Source organism: Myotis daubentonii, chromosome 1 (genome assembly GCF_963259705.1).
Source record: "Myotis daubentonii chromosome 1, mMyoDau2.1, whole genome shotgun sequence".
NCBI classification, from domain to species: Eukaryota; Metazoa; Chordata; class Mammalia; order Chiroptera; family Vespertilionidae; genus Myotis; species Myotis daubentonii.
Window position 1 is genome coordinate 149463926 of NC_081840.1, and position 17063 is coordinate 149480988.

Sequence of the window (17063 nt, forward strand, 5' to 3'; positions counted from 1 at the left end):
TTGTTTTACATTATTGTTTTTTTTTTTAAAATATATTTTATTGATTTTTTTACAGAGAGGAAGGGAGAAAGATAGAGAGCTAGAAACATCGATGAGAGAGAAACATCGACCAGCTGCCTCCTGCACACTCCCCACTGGGGATGTGCCCGCAACCCAGGTACATGCCCTTGACCGGAATCGAACCCGGGACCCCTCAGTCCGCAGGCCGACGCTCTATCCACTGAGCCAAACCGGTTTCAGCAACATTATTGTTTTATTTCCTGTAGCAGAGCTCATATTGACCATATAGATTTGTTATTTGAAGTTTAGAAAAGCAGAGAGAAGGAAACATTTCACAGACAATGGGAGTTAGGGTAAATAACATCTACTTACGAATTTACCATAAGCCTGGGCTTCTTTACAAAATGCTGCAAACCAGGAAACTGTTGAATTCTGTAAGTCAGGCAGGATAGGAATTGAATGGGTAAGTGTTAGATTGAAAGGACTTTCAAGGTCATCTAACCCACTGCCTCATGTCACAGATGACGGGCTGAGATCCAGGGAGAAGAAATAAGTCATCAGGATCCTATGGGGCCTAGAACTCGGGACCCTGGACGCACACATTCCACCTCCCACGACTGACTGTGGAGAGCCCACCAATGTAATGATTAGTCCTTTCTACCGAAAAGTATTAATGATGTTACACATTGGAAAAGTCTCTTACTATATCGAGTTCCTTATGTTGAAAGGACCTTGTAAGAAGGACTGAGACTTTCTTTTCTAGAAATTATACCGATAAATTAATTCAAATAAATTAAACAAGTTTTATTCAACATCAGTTATGTGTTTGGGCTGGCAGTGGTGACATTACTGACCCAGATGCCCATGGTATCCTGAGGGGACAGGCAGGTTCCCAGCCCAGAGGCCCAGGTGTGGGGTGTGCTGCAGTTTACCTGCTGACTTATGAACTGTGCTAGTTGGATTTATCAAAACTAACTCTTACAAAACCCAAAATGTGGCTTAAAAGCCTTCTTGCAAAGGCACCAAAGATTGCAGCTAATACTGTAATGCAAACCCAAGAGACTAATGAGGAATAGAAGGCACTGACTCTGCATAGGAGGTAAAAACAATGTCAATCTCATAAGGAGACATATGTATACTTTCAACAAAAAAGATTTAAAAACAAAACAATTCCAACTCTTTAGAGTTGACCAAATAAATAAATAAATATCAGAAATTAAGAAGACAGCTTTAAAAATGCATTTATGTTTATTAGTAGTAATAATGAACCTCACAACAAGTGTAAAATTTGCCTTATATGTTAGTTAATCTATTATAATAAAAGCATAATATGCTAATTAGACCGGATGTCCTTCTGGACATCCTTCCAGATGACCTTCCGGATGAAGCTGGGGCTGTGAGGGAAGCCCGGTTCCCAGGTGCCAGAGGGAAGCTGGTGCTGGCAGCTGGGGAAAGGAAGGCCTACTCTCGCATGAATTTCGTGTATCAGGCCTCTAGTGCTAATTAAAGCCATTAGGACAAATAAGTTGTTTAAAAATAAGTATCTAGAATGTGAAAACAACTTTTATGATTTTTACAGTTGTGTTCAAAGTTAACACATTTAAGACTATGTTTACTATGATAAAAAGTTAGAACGCTCTCTTTAAGTTTCTGAAGCAAAAATGGAAAAGCCTTATACTATTGGCAAAATATGTGTTCCTCATGCTTCCTGCTGGGGTAAAGCATAACTAAGAGAATATATGGAAAACCACATGGCAGTAGATTAAAATGTGTTCTTTTGTTAGCAAATACTATTGAAAATGTCACAGAATGCATTACTGACATTTTGAAGAAATAAGTATTAGAAGAATTACATAGATGAGTGAAAGTAAAGGTGTTTCTAATATATCTCAGTTTATGGTATTTTCTAGAAACTAATAGTTAACATTAATGAGAGCTCACTATATGTGAGGGAAAATTCTAAGCACTTGGCATAAATTGATTTATTTAATCTACATAACAATCCTATGAGGTAAGTACTATATCATCTCCATTTTAAAGATGAAGAAACTGATGCACAGAGAGTTAAGTAATGAGTTGAGGGTCTGTAGGGAAAGAGAAAAAAAACCCTTTCCCTCCTCTGGTTCCTTTGGCTGGTTTATAACCAATTTGATGTGAGACAGATTTACAGGAGAAAATAATGTGTAATTGTCCTTGCACAGGAGCCCCGTGCACATGAGAGGTTTAGAGACAGAAGGTTAAAATGAGATATGTGTGACGTTCTGAGCTAGGGATGAGGTAAGTCACCTTGGGGCTCAGAGGGTAATTGCAAGATGATAAATTGTGCAGATGTTCAGGAATTAGGAGTTTGCCCTGCCATACAGAGGGGTCAAAAAAGTTATTTATGATCGTCCCTTACTATGGGCAAGGCTCCGGATTCAAATTCTTCTAGAAAGTTAAGAAGAAGCAGTTTCACCTGAGCTGCAGGGTTTTAGTTGCCTTTAGCTCAGACATGATGTGCACACCACGGAGACCCAACTTGGGGTGACTCGCTCTGAACCCCCCCAGTCATCAGCTAATAAGTAGTAACGCCAGTAAAGAATCAACATGGTATTGTGTGTCCGGTGCCTGTGATCTTAGCCACTCTTGTATTTGCCTGTGATAATGTTCATTAGCCAAACAAACAAACGCATAAGAGAGGAAATTTTCTCTGTGGTCACTGACTTCTTTACATATTAACATATGTATTATGAAGCAAAAACAGTGCCAGTGGTGGTGGAGCCACTGCATTTACTGACACATCAACAGATGAGTTCACAATGGGCCCTGGACTGCAGTTCTCAGAGTCTTGCAGGCAGGCAGTGTAGGAAACAAGTTGAAGCTGGGGTTGCACCAAGTGCAATGGGATGTATTGATGTCATTACTTCTATAAAAACAAGAATAGATTAGGTTCTTTATAATACTTTATGTTGGATGGGGAATAGTCATGAAAATATTTGTCCTACGTGCTTCCCACAGAGTATCTTGAATCAAATGTCACAAAGTTTCCTTCTTAAAAAAGAAGTGATTCAAGTGTTTGGACCTTTTCTGTGATAACAAATAGGTGTCACTAGTATGCAATTCGAAAAATAACTAGAGCAATAGAACTTTCTCCAACTTAAAGGTGACATTCTAACGAGTGAGAAAGTGGCTGCTGACTGTAAGATTTGTGTGTGAAGAGAACAGTTGGAAAACAGATGTTGGAAATGTGTCCATTGTTAGATTAGGTTGTTGAACAAAGTCAACATGTCACCTATTAAAAACTCTCAAGTCTGCAGTTTTTTTTAAAAAAAACCCGTCAGCAAAATTTTCCAAACCATTTTTTAAAAACTTCCAAGTAAAGAATTTTTGTCCCCTTTAATCTATTTAAATATATATATACTAGGGGCCCGGTGCACGAAATTCGTGCACTGGGTGGGTGTGTGTGTGGGGGAGGAGTGTCCCTCAGCCCAGCCTGCCCCCTCTCACATACTGGGAGCCCTCAGGCGTTGACCCCCATCACCCTCCAATCGCAGGATCGGCCCCTTGCCCAGGCCTGACGCCTCCGCCAAAGGTGTCAGGCTTGGACAGGGGACCCCCATCTCCCCCCCGATCACTGGCTCTGGCCCCCGCCCAGGCCTGAGGCCTCTGGCCCAGGAATCATGCCTGGGCAGGGGACCCCCATCTCCCTCTGATCGCTTGCTCCACCCCCCGCCCAAGCCTGACGTCTCTGACCCAGGCTTCAGGCCTGGGCAAGGGGACCATCATATCCCCCCAATCCCCGGCTCAGCCCCCGCCCAGGCCTGATGCCTCGGCCAGAGGAGTTGACCCTCATCACCCTCCGATCACCAATCACCGGATCGGCTCCTTGACCAGGCCTGAGGCCTCTGGCAGAGGTGTCAGGCCTGGGCAGGGGACCCCCAGCTCCCCGTGGTTGCAGGCTCTGCCCCTGCCCAGGCCTAACGCCTCTGGCCTAGGTGTCCGGCCCGGGCAGCTGGGACTCGCAGCTGCAGCGGCCCCGCGATCGTGGGCTCCGCTTTAGGCCCAGGCAAGGGACCCCTAGCTCCTGGGACTGCCAGCTTCGACCATGCCCAGCTCCCATCGCTGGCTCCACCCCTACTTCCTGCTATCACTGGCCAGGGCGGCAAAGGCGCCTGATTCTCCAATCATGGCTGGGGGGCAGGGCAAAGGCGGCCCCAGGGCCGCCTTTGCCCTGCCCCCCAGCTCTTACCTCCCCCCTGGGTTTCCGATCACTGTCAGTGGCAGGGGGCTTCTTCCTGCTTTCCCTTTCGCCTCCCTGCATTGTGCCTACATATGCAAATTAACCGCCATCTTGTTGGTAGTTAACTGCCAATCTTAGTTGGCAGTTAATTTGCATATAGCCCTGATTAGCCAATGAAAAGGGTATCGTCGTACGCCAATTACCATTTTTCTCTTTTATTAGATAGGATATATATATATATATATATATATATATATATATATATAATCTCACAATACTGGTTGGTTTGCATTTGCTGATTAAAATTTAGGAAGATGGAAATTTGCTAGTTTAATCCAACAAAATTTGTGAATAATTGATGGGTGTAATTAAAAATTATATTCTGTGATTTTTGTACATACAGCCGGTGAAGAATTTCTTTCATTTGATGCAGATACAATTGTGAAATATCTTTTTTTTTTGGTCTATGACATCCATCAATGACTAAATATCAAAACATATGGAACTTTCAACCAAATTTTTAAATTCCTATGTCAACTTCAATCTTTTCAATAAATGGCAACTAACCTGAAGGTAGTGCACAATCTCAATTTTTGACATGCAGAGAGACTTTTGGGGCTATGGGACATGGCCAGCTGGAGATATCCAGCAGAGAGTAGAAAATATAATGGCCAAACTCAGAAGACAGATTTCTGAGTCTTGCCGTGTGTGTGTGTGTGTGTGTGTGTGTGTGTATGTGTGTGTGTGTGAGTGATCTGGAAAAACTTTTCTAATACTTTAAGGTTGGCAAACGTACTTTTGTCTGGTGGCAATACTCTTTACATACAATTGAGCATAATTTATACTGACACAGAGAGGGATATTTAAACATGTTTACTTAAGGTGAAAAATGACCTTTAGCACAGGTACCTTAAAACATGGCTGACTGTTCTGCAAAACTGCATTATTATGAGTTATTTAAAAAAGTTATACTGAACTGTGGTATTAGCTAAGAGATAGACACATAAATTAATGGAAAGGACTAAAAAGTCCAGAAATGAACTTATAAAAATATGGTCATTTGATCTTTGATGAAGTTGCAAAAGCAATTCAATGGAGAAAGGATAGTCTTTTCAATAAATGATGTTGAATCAATTAGACGTCCGTGAGCAAAATAATGAACTTCAACCTAAACTGCACACCTTATACAAAGACAAACTCAAAATGGGTCATAGATCTAAATCGAACATGTGAAAATGTAAAACTTTTAGAAGAAAACACAAAAGGAATATTTGTGTCCTAGAGTTAAGGAAAGAGTTCTTAGGAATGACACCAAAAACATGATATGCAGAAAAATTGATAAATTGTACCTCATCAAAATGAAAACTTTTGCTCCGCCAAAGGCAATGTTGAGAGGATGAAAAGCTGTGCTGTACTGCATGTTGGAAGAAAACATTAAACATTTGCAAATGGCATATCTGACAAAGGACTTGTATCCAAAATATATTTTTTAAAAATCCTTTCAAATGCAACAACCAGAAAATGAATAACCTAGGTAAAAGTGGGGAAAGGATTTTAATGCATAATCCACCAAAGAGGATAGAAGGGTGGTGAATGAGTCTATGGGAAGATGCTGAGCATTATTAACTGTTGGAGGTTGGATATGGCCCCCAAATATGTTTAAGTCTTTGTTCCTGGAACCTATCAATGTTACCTTACACAACTAAAGGGACTTCCCAAATGTGATCTGAGATGGCATGATTAATCTGGATTATCCAGGTGGATCCTAAATGCCCCTACAGTAGTAAGAGGAAGGCAATAAGATCAAAGGAGGAAGAAGGCGAGGGAAGCAGAGAGAGATTTGAAGATGATAAGCTGCTGGCTTTGAAGATAGAGAAAGGGGCCATGAGTCAAGAGATGCATGGAATACATTTTATTTGGGATGCAACATATCATGGACTTAGATATGAAATGGTCTAGGTCCGTGGTCAGCGAGCCGAGGTTTGCCTAGCCGCAGTTTGCCGACCACTGGTCTAGGTGATATAATAATAGGAATCCATTTAGAGAGGCCCACTTTCTAATCCGTTCTTAAAACATGGGTGCAGAGGATCGGCCTTAGGGTGAACATCCCTAGAATAGTGTTTCCTGAAGTGAGTTCCTTGGTACAATTGAACAAGACACGGAACAGTAAGAATTCCAGATGAATTCGGTGTGTGAAAAGCAGCGAGGTGTTTAAAGGCTAGAATCTGTGATCAGAAAGACAGGACTTCACACTCCCAATCTGTTATTTATTGGCCATGAGACCGTGACATTAACTGCTCTAAACTTCAGTTTCTTCTCCTGTAAAATGAAGATGCCGAGGGCTCCTATGCCTATAGTGTTACCCAATGAAATGAAATAATGCTTTCAATGTGTGACCCCAGAGATAACACACAGATGTTGGCTATTCTTCTTCTGGTCCTGTTCACTACCTACCTTCTAAGAGAATCAAAACGTGTAAGAGCACTTAAAGCCTCTGAGAAGCCCTGTTGAAAAACACAATTGTGCAGAACCTGCTCGTCTCAGGTACTGTCCCGAGGACCTGGGGGCAGGCCTCTTCCTAGGCTGGCTGGTGAGAATGCAGTTGATAATGAGGGGCAGGAAAGGGCTATTTCTGCTTGGATGGCACATTTCTACCACGCAGGGACCAGGGCGGCAATCCTCATTCACAATTTTCAGGAAGCAAAATTGAGCCCCAGAGCTTGCCTTCCAGCAGTAAGATTTAAACTTACATTTCCTGGCTCCCCGTCTGAATGTATTATTCCTGAGTCACCTGGCTTCTGTCTCGCCTGCTGCGATTGTGACACTCGTGAATAAGCTGAGAAGAAAGGAACGGTTGCTCAAGAAGTAAATGTGCGCCCTTTTAAATATCACAATTGAAAAAAAGAAATGGGGATGGTCTTTTAGAGTGAACTAAAACTGTCTGTACTTCATAAAACCCAAGACACCATTCAGGTCAGCCCCTTGGGAGGTAGTAATTCCTGACTCCCTCAGGGCCTTGGAGGAGCAGGTGAGGAAGCATCTGGCTTTTTTCCATCAGGCCCATCCATTTAGATCTATTTGTTTTTCCCCCCATGGGGTCATTGACTCCTGAAGGTCCAGAGCTCTCTTTCCACCGTCTTTGTCCCATGAGCCTTCAGTCTGTGTCCAAATTCAGAGCAGGAACCCGTGCTGGTGAGGGCAGCGGGCAGTGCTGGCCTGAGAGAGGACTAGGATTTCTTGTTCATCTGGGTGCCAGCGTCATTAACGTGTTAACTAGGTCTGAGGAGCCTTTGCCCCAAGGCCTGCAGGAGGCAGTCCATTTCTTTGCTCACTGACCTATGTGGGGCCACTCCCCTAGACCCAGAGAGATGAAGGGCCTGTTGTGAACTAGCTGTGTCCGCCACCACTTCGATCGCAGCCTGCTTTTGTGTAACTGACCTCTAAGCCACGAAAGCCCGCGTTCCTGGAGTCACTAATGAAACTCCTCACTATGCTCCAAACATCCTGGGCTCCTTTGTCTTTCCTGGAGATCCCCTCCCAATCCCCGGTGGAGAAGTCAGAGGTTCCCCTGGGTTGCCTGTGACCTGTTTGCTGTCTTGGGGGTTGTATTCCTTAGAAATGGTGTTTGATTTCTTACACACTTTCCTCTTGCCGAACTGCACCCAAAATAAATGCCGTAGGTTTTGACATGCGAAAGTTTAGCTGTTCAAACATGCACGCCCTGCCGACATTCAAATCCCCATACGTACCACACGATAGTCTTTGACAGGCTTGAAGAAACACGACTTACTTATCGTTTCCAGCGGTGGTAGAGAATAATGACTATTTTACCAGCCTAATTCCTGTCTTTCATTTTCTTTTAGATCACAATACATTTCATGTCAACAAATACTCAGCCCAGGCTCTGGTTTACATAAAAAATGATGTTGACAGTGTAGGGAAAATGAACGGTGTTTTGAGGGAAGTGGAATTAGAATCAGTTACATACATAGAATGAAGATTGTAACGTCTTGACATAGGACAACCCAGGACAAGGCAGGCAAGAACACTGGATTGGGACGGTGGTATCTGGGTCCTAATTCCAGCTCCACCAACTAGCAATGGGATTTGGGGAAACATTAAATTTCCTCATCTGAACTAGATCGATGATTTCCAAATTCACCAAGATGTAAGAATCACCTGGAGTGTCTACTCACAAAATAGATTCTTAGCCCTCAGCCCAGCCCCACTGAACTAGACTCAAGGGAAGGGGATCTTCAAAAGACACACACACACACACACACACACACACACACACACACACCACATACACACACACACTACACACATACACACACACACACACACCACACCACACACACACCACACACACACATACACACCACACACACCACACACACATACACACCACACACACATACACACATACACACACCACACACACACACATACACACATACACACACCACACACACACACACCACACACACATACCACACGCATACACACACACACACACACCACACACGCATACACACATACACACACACCACACACACACACACACACACACACACACACGCACACACAGTACCCTGTGGGACTCCTAAAGAAACAATTTGGGGAAACACTAGACTAGGTAATAACTAAGATCTTCCAGTTCTAAGAGACTATGATACAGCCTGGTTGCCATAATTCACAGTGAATAGGAAAAATCTGAGGGTAAAATTTGTCAATTCATACTTAGTATTTTATAAATATTCTTTGTTTTTTGAAATCTTACTGATGTTAATGGTGTGGTTTGTGCCTTATGGATGTAAGTATTCTTCAGATTTCTCGTTTCTCTTTTGATTATTGGCAGTCAAATCTTGCCTGTCTAGCTCATGGTGTTTTATTAAAGACTAGAGGCCCAGTGCACAAAAATTTGTGCACTCGGGGGCGGGGGTTCCCTCAGCCCGGCCTGTGCCCTCTCGCAGTCTGGGACCCCTCGGGAGATAACAACCTGCTGGCTTAGGCCTGCTCCCGGGTGGCAGAGGGCAGGCCCAATCCCTAGGTGCAGCCCCTGGTCAGGCTCAGAGCAGTGCCGATTGGGGAGTTGGGGCACCGCCCCCTGTCATGCACAGAGCAGGGTGGATTGGGAGGTTGCGATGCCACCCTCAGTCACACTCAGGGTAGGGCCGATTTGGGGGTTGGGGCACTGCCTCCTGTCACACTCAAGGCAGGGTCGATGGAGAGGTTGCGGCGCCACCCCCTGTCACGCACAGAGCAGGGCTGATCAGGGGGTTGGGGAGCTCCCCCCTGTCACGCACAGAGCAGGGCCCATCAGGGGGTTGAGGAGCTCCCCCCTGTCACTCACAGAGTAGGGCCGATAGGGGAGTTGGCGCACCGCCCCCTGTCACACACAGAGCAGGGCGGATCAGGGGGTTGGAGCGCCACCCTCTATCACCCACAGAGCAGGGCCGATCAGGGGGTTGGGGCACCGCCACTCTCACACTCAGGGCAGGGCCGATGGGGAGGTTATGGCTCTACCCCATCACACACAGAGCAGGGCCCGTGGGGTGGGGGGGTTGGGGTGCCACACCCTGTCACACACAGAGCTGCAGGGTGATCAGGAGGTTGGGGAGCTCCCCCCTATCAGGCACAGAGCAGGGCCGATCAGGGGGTTGGGGCGCCTTCCCCTGTCACGAACAGAGCCGCAGGGTGGATAGGGAGGTTGTGGCCCCACCCCATGTCACACACAGAGCCACAGGGCGATCAGGGAGTTTGGGCGCTGCCCCCTGTCACGCTGATCCTGGTGCTGGGAGGCCTCTCAGCTCCGCTGATCCCGGTGCTGGGAGGCATATTACCCTTTTACTATATAGAATAGAGGCCTGGTGCATGGGTGGGGGCCGGCTGGTTTGCCCTTAAGGGTGTCCTGGATCAGGGTGGGGGTCCCCACTGGGGTGCCTGGCCAGCCTGGATGAGGGGATGATGGCTGTTTGCAGCTGGTCACACACCCTTCAGGGTGGGGGTCCCCACTGGGGTGCCTGGCCAGTCTGGGTGAGGGGCTGAGGGCTGTTTTCAGGCTGGGACTGAAGCTCCCAACTGCTCTTTTCTTTTCTTTTTTTATTCTGGGCCAGCTTTAGCTCTGAGGCTCCAGCTCTTAGGCCTCCGCTCCTGAAAGCAGGTATCTGGTTTGTTTCGGTTCTATAATTGAAACTCTGTATCAACTCCAGCTCTGAGATCCTGGCTCGCTGAAAGCTGGTTTCTGGGGTTTTGTTTAGCTTCTATATTTGTTACAATGTTTCTTAAACTGCAGGCTCAGAGGCTGGCAAGGCAGGTGGGGAACGTTGCAGTCCTGCGTCACTGAAGCAAGCAAGCCTCGTGTTCAGTTTAAGCTTCCTGGCTGCCGGCCGCCATCTTGGCTGGCAGTTAATTTGCATATCGCCCTGATTAGCCAATTGGGAAGGGTAGCGGTCGTACGCCAATTACCATGTTTCTCTTTTATTAGATAGGATAAATGATATCAGGAGGTGAAAGCCTGTTGTTATTATTATTATTGCTGTTAGTAACAAAACTACCATAGGCTAGATTGTGCTTTTATGAATTTGATAGATCCGCTAGTGTCTGTGGTAAAAGCCCAGACAAATTAATAAAACACACATATTCCTTAATTAATTAATTAAAAAATATAAGTGCCTATTATGTTCAAAGAAAGCATTATGCCAAGTTCTTACTAAAATGTTTAAAGTACCTTTTCTTTCTCTTTTATTTTTAACCTGGAAATCTCCCATTTAGTTATACTTTTAAATGAATAAAATGTTTTCTTGATCTCATCAATGTAACAACGTATTAGGAAATTAACACATTGGGGACATTTATTTAGTTTATAGAGAATACATGATGCACATTTCAAAGAGAGGACTCCACGGCAGTCTGCTGCCCACAGATGAACTCTTGGTTTAGCGTGCCTTTTCCTGTTGTCTTCCTTTCTCCATGACGCATCGCCATAGGAGAGATGAGCTATGCCAACATTCTAGTCCCCAGGTTCAAAGCTGAACCGTGGGAATAAGCAATGATGAATCACACTTGTGTAGTGCTCCACAATTAATGAAATATTTCCACATCATAATGTTACTTCTTTCCCCAATAACCCTCTGATACAGGCGGTGAGCTCCCGTGAGATGTCCAGAGAAGCTGATGGAGCCAGGACTGGAAACCAGGCCTGCTGGCTCTCGATCCAATGCCCTTTGCATTTCTTCTATGATTCCTTTGATTCTACAGCTGGAGTGGCCATGATGCCTGGGCTCCCCTACGCATCTGTGTGGAGAGGCTTGTGTTGTGGAAAAGATACAGGAAGAGTGATTTGAGCTAATTCTCTTAAGACACTTTGCCGGCACTATTTCAAACTCTAATGATCTTACACTTCTTCCTTCTTCTTGTGTCTCTATTCTGACATATCCTCTAAAGCAGAATGAATGTTTTCTGAGTAAAATGTCATTAATTCATCATCTTGTTTAATCTTTGGAACAAGAAGTACATACATCGTGTCATGTGCCTGTATTACAGTCTAATGTGAAAACAGAATGGAGTAAGCCCAGCAGGGAAGCAAGAATATGTTAGCATCGTCTCCAATCTCCACTCATCCCAGTGGTTGCGTAGTTACCTAAAGGCCTAGAGTGGCAGGAGCCTCCCTACCCTCAGACGGAAGAGACCAAGGAGACTGACCTGGCTGCAGGGGAGGAAATGGTCCCCCGGCAGCGTCTTGACCATCAAAGGCAAGCCTTCCTTGGAGTCAGCCAGTAATTTAGGCTGAGGTTTCCAAAGAGAGGTATCAGGTTCTCAAGCAGGTGTTACGTACTTGGGAGTCAGAGTGGGTAGGTGGCCATCACCTGAAATATTACAGGGCCCCGGGTATAGGATTAGGGAAGGTGCAAGGCCCTGCAGGGATCAAGAGATCCAGTGAGGTGCACCACCCAGATTTAGCAAATAAAAACATAGAACACCCAGTTAAATTTGAATTCCAGGTAAATAGTGAATAAGTATTTAGTGTCTGTCCCACTCAGTGTATATGCAATTCAAATTTAACTGAGCATCCTGGGTTTTATGTGGCGATGCCAACAGAAACAAATATGCCAGCGCTTTCACAGGACAGCATTTCAGTTTTTTCCTGCTTCCACTTAACACCTCTAGTTTTCACCACCTTCTTCCATGTCATTACCCTGAAGCTCTGTTCACATGTAAGACTGGGGTGGGAGGCATTTAGAAAATGATAATACCTATAATACTATTTCCAAGTTATAGAATTAAAATTTACATTCATATAGACCTTTTGCCCAGCAGAGGCAAAACAGTAGGTTGTTTCTTTTTTAACATAAAATGTCATTTTATATATAAGAGAAGAAAGTGCTTTTCTCTTCAAATAGCTACTTTTTTCATAATTTGGCAATGTTTATTATTTAGAATCAATTTGTGGAGAAGATAACTTGCAAAATTAATTGTGAATCTCTCTCTCTCTCTCTCTCTCTCTCTCTCTCTATATATATATATATATTACTTCATATATTCTTATTTAAAATATAGAACCTGGATTAAAAAATTAATAACACTTGTGTTAGTTCATGGGGAAGTATTTTGTCTACATCAATAAAATATTACTGAAAATACACAGTTTGGTTTCTTTCTTCTCACTCAGGTCCTGCACCCTTCTTAATTTTCTCTCATGGAAATAGCATCTTTAGGATTGACCTGGAAGGAACCAATCATGAGAAATTGGCGACAGATGCTGGTGTATCAGTGATCATGGACTTTCATTACAATAAAGAAAGAATCTATTGGCTAGATCCAGAAAGACAACTTTTGCAAAGAGTTTTTCTGAATGGGACAAGGCAAGAGGTAAAGTACCAATTCCTAAGGTACCGAGGGGCTTCTGTATAGCCTGGCAAACATGATACAGTTAATTGGTAACATATAGATAATGAAATTCACATTACAGTTCATATGTGTGCCTGACATTTGTAGGTATTTATTTACTATGCATCTGTGGCATGTTATTGAACAAGCCCATGAAATTCAGAAGCTCCCCAAAGTAGAAAGCAAGGATGCCAATGTAATTTTGAAAATGTCAGTTGATTAAGTCAGAACACCATCTTATGGTTAAAACATATTATTTACATGACTATTTTTTACTCCCATGGTTCTCAACTGGGGACAGTTTTGCCCCTCAGGGGATATTTGCCAATGTCTGGAAACATTTCTGGTGTCACAACTGGATTGGGGAGGAGGGAGGATGTGCTACTGGCATCTAGTGGGCAGAGGCCAGGGATGTTGCTAAACATCCTACAACATGCAGGACAGTCTCCACGACCAAGAACTATCCAGCCCCAAACATCGATCGTGTTGAGGTTGAGAAACCCTGTTTCATTGTCTAAAATCTTTGTTGAGGGTTTTGGCACCTGATATCTAGGAAGAAAAACTTTTTTTTTTTTAATTCTCAAGGTGTTTGCACGCTGAAAAAAATAAAGCAGATAGATATAAAGTATTTTGCTTCAAGTACTCAATAAAGATCTTTAATCTTTCCTTTTAACTGGTAGAACCCTTACTTGAGTCCCAGGAGGAATGTCCTCTCTCTTCCTGGGAGATAGATTACAGAGAGCGCGTGACTAGAGAAACCTTAAGCATTTATTCCCAGCACAAAGTGCCTACTGTTTTCTGTTTTTTTTTTTTTTAAACCAAACCTTCTCTCTCCAATTATTCTTAAAAGCTTCAATTAGTTGCTAATCTGTTTTATCACATCTTTAATACTTGCTAATCTCACTTTTAACAAGGATGGCTACTCATTCTCCAGCCATCTGTAGAATTGTTTCAAAATCTTAAATCTAAGAATCTGGAGAATTTCCTGTCACAGAATAGGAAAGAAGTTAAACAGTTGTGAATTTTTGTCAAGTCGTTAGGAACGAATTGGCTTTGATGCCTAAAATCCACTATTATATTCCCTCCTTTGGTTTAAAACATTGTTTATAAAGGACATCTGTTAAAATGTAAACAATTTACCTGGATGAGCTATATATTAATCTATTAGCAATTGGTTCAATGGTTGGACCAAATTACTCTGTTTGAGATATAGGAATAAGGCAGGCTCATGAGAATGTTAGATCCTTGCCCACATGTGATCAGTGAGGTCAGGTCAGTAGCTGGAAATGAGCAATGGTGGGAATATTTACACCATGGAAATCTGCAACCTTCTCCCCACCTCCCACCCACTACCCCCCAAGAAGACCAGTTTACCCCCCCGCACGCTGGAATGGGGAGATAATAGAGGGGTTTTTGGGGGGCTGTTTTTTAAATAACAGAGCAGAGAACGCTGCCCAGGAGACAAGAAGAGAAGCCTTGCTCTTTAGTTCATGGGGTCAGAGGGCAAGGGCACTGGGGATTGTAGAAAGGGAGGGGCCTGATGGAGGAGGAGGGGCCAGATGAAAAGTGGGGCCCTAATGAGAAATTCCTTTATTTTAGAGCTCTGTGTACAGATTCCAAGGGAATCCTGCCAGAGTTTGGTAAAGCTTGGACTTGAATTCAAATGAGAATCTGGAAAATTCCGTTAGCAAGTGGAATCGAGTAAACTGTCCTTCAGGTAGCATCGAAATTCTACTGTTACTGCAGTTATAGAAACTATGCCCAGAAGTATGCAGATGGTGGGTTAACTGCTGCATCAAAACAACGGCAGTATGGCTGTGATTATTTCATCATTAAAGTAATGTGGGAATGCACAAAAATGACAAGTACTCAAAAGAACAGGCTCTTCTACGTAAAATAAAACCAATTTTGTTGAGAATGGAGGATTATTCATAACAATTTTGAAATTTGATTTTTACAGAGAGTATGCACTATAGAGAAAAATGTCTCAGGAATGGCAATAAATTGGATAAAGGAAGAACTTATTTGGTCAAATGAACAGGAAGGAATCATTACAGTCACAGATATGAAAGGAAACAACCCCCGTGTTCTCTTAAGCACCTTAAACTATCCTGCAAACGTAGCCGTCGATCCAGTAGAAAGGTAAATTCTGCTGTTTTTCAGACACTGAGATATATTTCAAAGTCTGGTGAAAATTCATAGAATCACAGTCTTTGGACTCAAAGGGACCTTCTCCTTGGAACTATGGCCCTCTTTTGTGATACAGAATCACCCTTTCCAATAGGCCGCTTGCTGGATTTGAACCACAGCGACTCCCTCTATAAACAGCACTCCGGACGACCATGGCTTCCTGATGCAGAAGCATAAATCTCCTCCAGCTAAAATCCCACGGGAAGTTCAAGGACTGCTGTTGAATTAAATTTTCATTCAAAATAGTCAAGTTTGTCCTGTGCAGACACCTGAGGACCGTGCACACACTGAGAGAGTTGACCTTACATTCAGTTATGTGTCTAATTCATGTGTTCGCCCCCAGGTTTGTATTTTGGTCTTCAGAGGTGGCCGGCAGCCTTCACAGAGCAGATCTCAAAGGTGTGGAAGTGAAGATTCTGTTCGAGACATCAGAGAAAATAACAGCTATGTCACTGGATGTGCTTGATAAACGGCTCTTTTGGATTCAGTACAACAGAGAAGGGAGCAATTCTCGCGTTTGTTCCTGTGATTATGATGGAGGTTCTGTCCATTTCAGCAAACATCTTGCACAGTAAGTTTTGCTTCTGGTGTGAAATGGAACAACTGCCATTTGAAATCTGTGTGATATTAATTTTACTTTTGCCAGTTAAGCCGATACTATGGTGGGTTAGCACAGATTTTGGAGTCTTGAATTCAAGTTTCAGGTTTACCATTTACTAGACAAGTCACTCTGGGCAGGTATGTGACTTCTCTCACCCTCAGTCTCCTTTAATATGGGGATAATAATAGTACTTGTTTCTTGGGGATATTGTGAAAGTTAAGTAAAGAAATAAAAATAAATAACAGAGTATTTGGCACATAATAAGTTTTCACATGTTGGTTACAGTTATTCTTTTTGGAATTTTTATGGCATGCAGTTATAAAGTTATACACGTTTGATTTGTAATCTTGCCAGTAACTGACTTCCCAGCTTTTGGAAAGAGGCAGAAATGAATCATATGTGAAATGGACAAAACCAGAAGTCCAATCCTACCCTGTTCCTATTTTCTTCCCTATTTTCTATCCATCACGCTTCCGTGCTGATTTGCAAAAGAATGAGACAATGAATCTGGAGCTAGAAATTATACCCCATTAATTCAGAGTATGACTACATATATAAAATTTTAAGCTCAATACCTGTTTCTAAATCTAAAAAAGAAAAAATCAAAAAGGTAGGTGATTAAGATTCAGACAATAAGTTGAAATGAAGTGAAACTTTAATAAGACCAAGAACAAATGTTTTTTCTGTTGTGTTTTAGGCACAATTTGTTTGCAATGTCCCTTTTTGGAGACCGTATCTTCTACTCAACATGGAGAAAGAAGACGATTTGGATAGCCAACAAACACACTGGGAGGGATATGGTTAGGATTAACCTCAACTCATCACTTGCACCACCTGGTGGAATTAAAGTAGTACACCCGCTTGTACAGCCCAAGGCAGAGCCTGATGCTGGGATGTCTGGTGAGTCAGCTCTGATCTTCAACAAGGGCTGGTGCTTAGTTACTCCCTATCCAGACACTAAGGGTTTATCCTTGATTTCTCCCACTGCTTCACCCCCAATTTCCCATCTACCTCCCAAGACCTTCCCACCCCTTCTCTCCTCCACTGCCATCGTCATGGTCCAGACAACCAGCACTTCTGGCCCACAGTCGTAGCCACTCAGCTAATCTTTCTATTTTTCTCTCTTGTCTTTAAATAGTTCATCTGATCCATTTGCTTAAA

The 17063-nt window shown here is 43.3% G+C and overlaps 1 protein-coding gene across 5 annotated transcripts in view; it reads left to right on the top strand.

The window, feature by feature from the left end:
• The window catches only part of EGF (epidermal growth factor), a 91743-nt gene that overhangs the window by 11314 nt on the left and 63366 nt on the right, over nt 1–17063 (top strand). For 3 of the 5 annotated variants that reach the window (XM_059662458.1, XM_059662423.1, XM_059662430.1), the window contains exons 2-5: nt 12870–13093; nt 15072–15253; nt 15645–15872; nt 16600–16802. In XM_059662458.1, coding sequence (XP_059518441.1) covers nt 12870–13093; nt 15072–15253; nt 15645–15872; nt 16600–16802 — 837 coding nt within the window. The remainder of the gene's footprint in view (nt 1–12869; nt 13094–15071; nt 15254–15644; nt 15873–16599; nt 16803–17063) is intronic. The other 2 variants (XM_059662440.1, XM_059662448.1) reach the window with 1 other exon arrangement.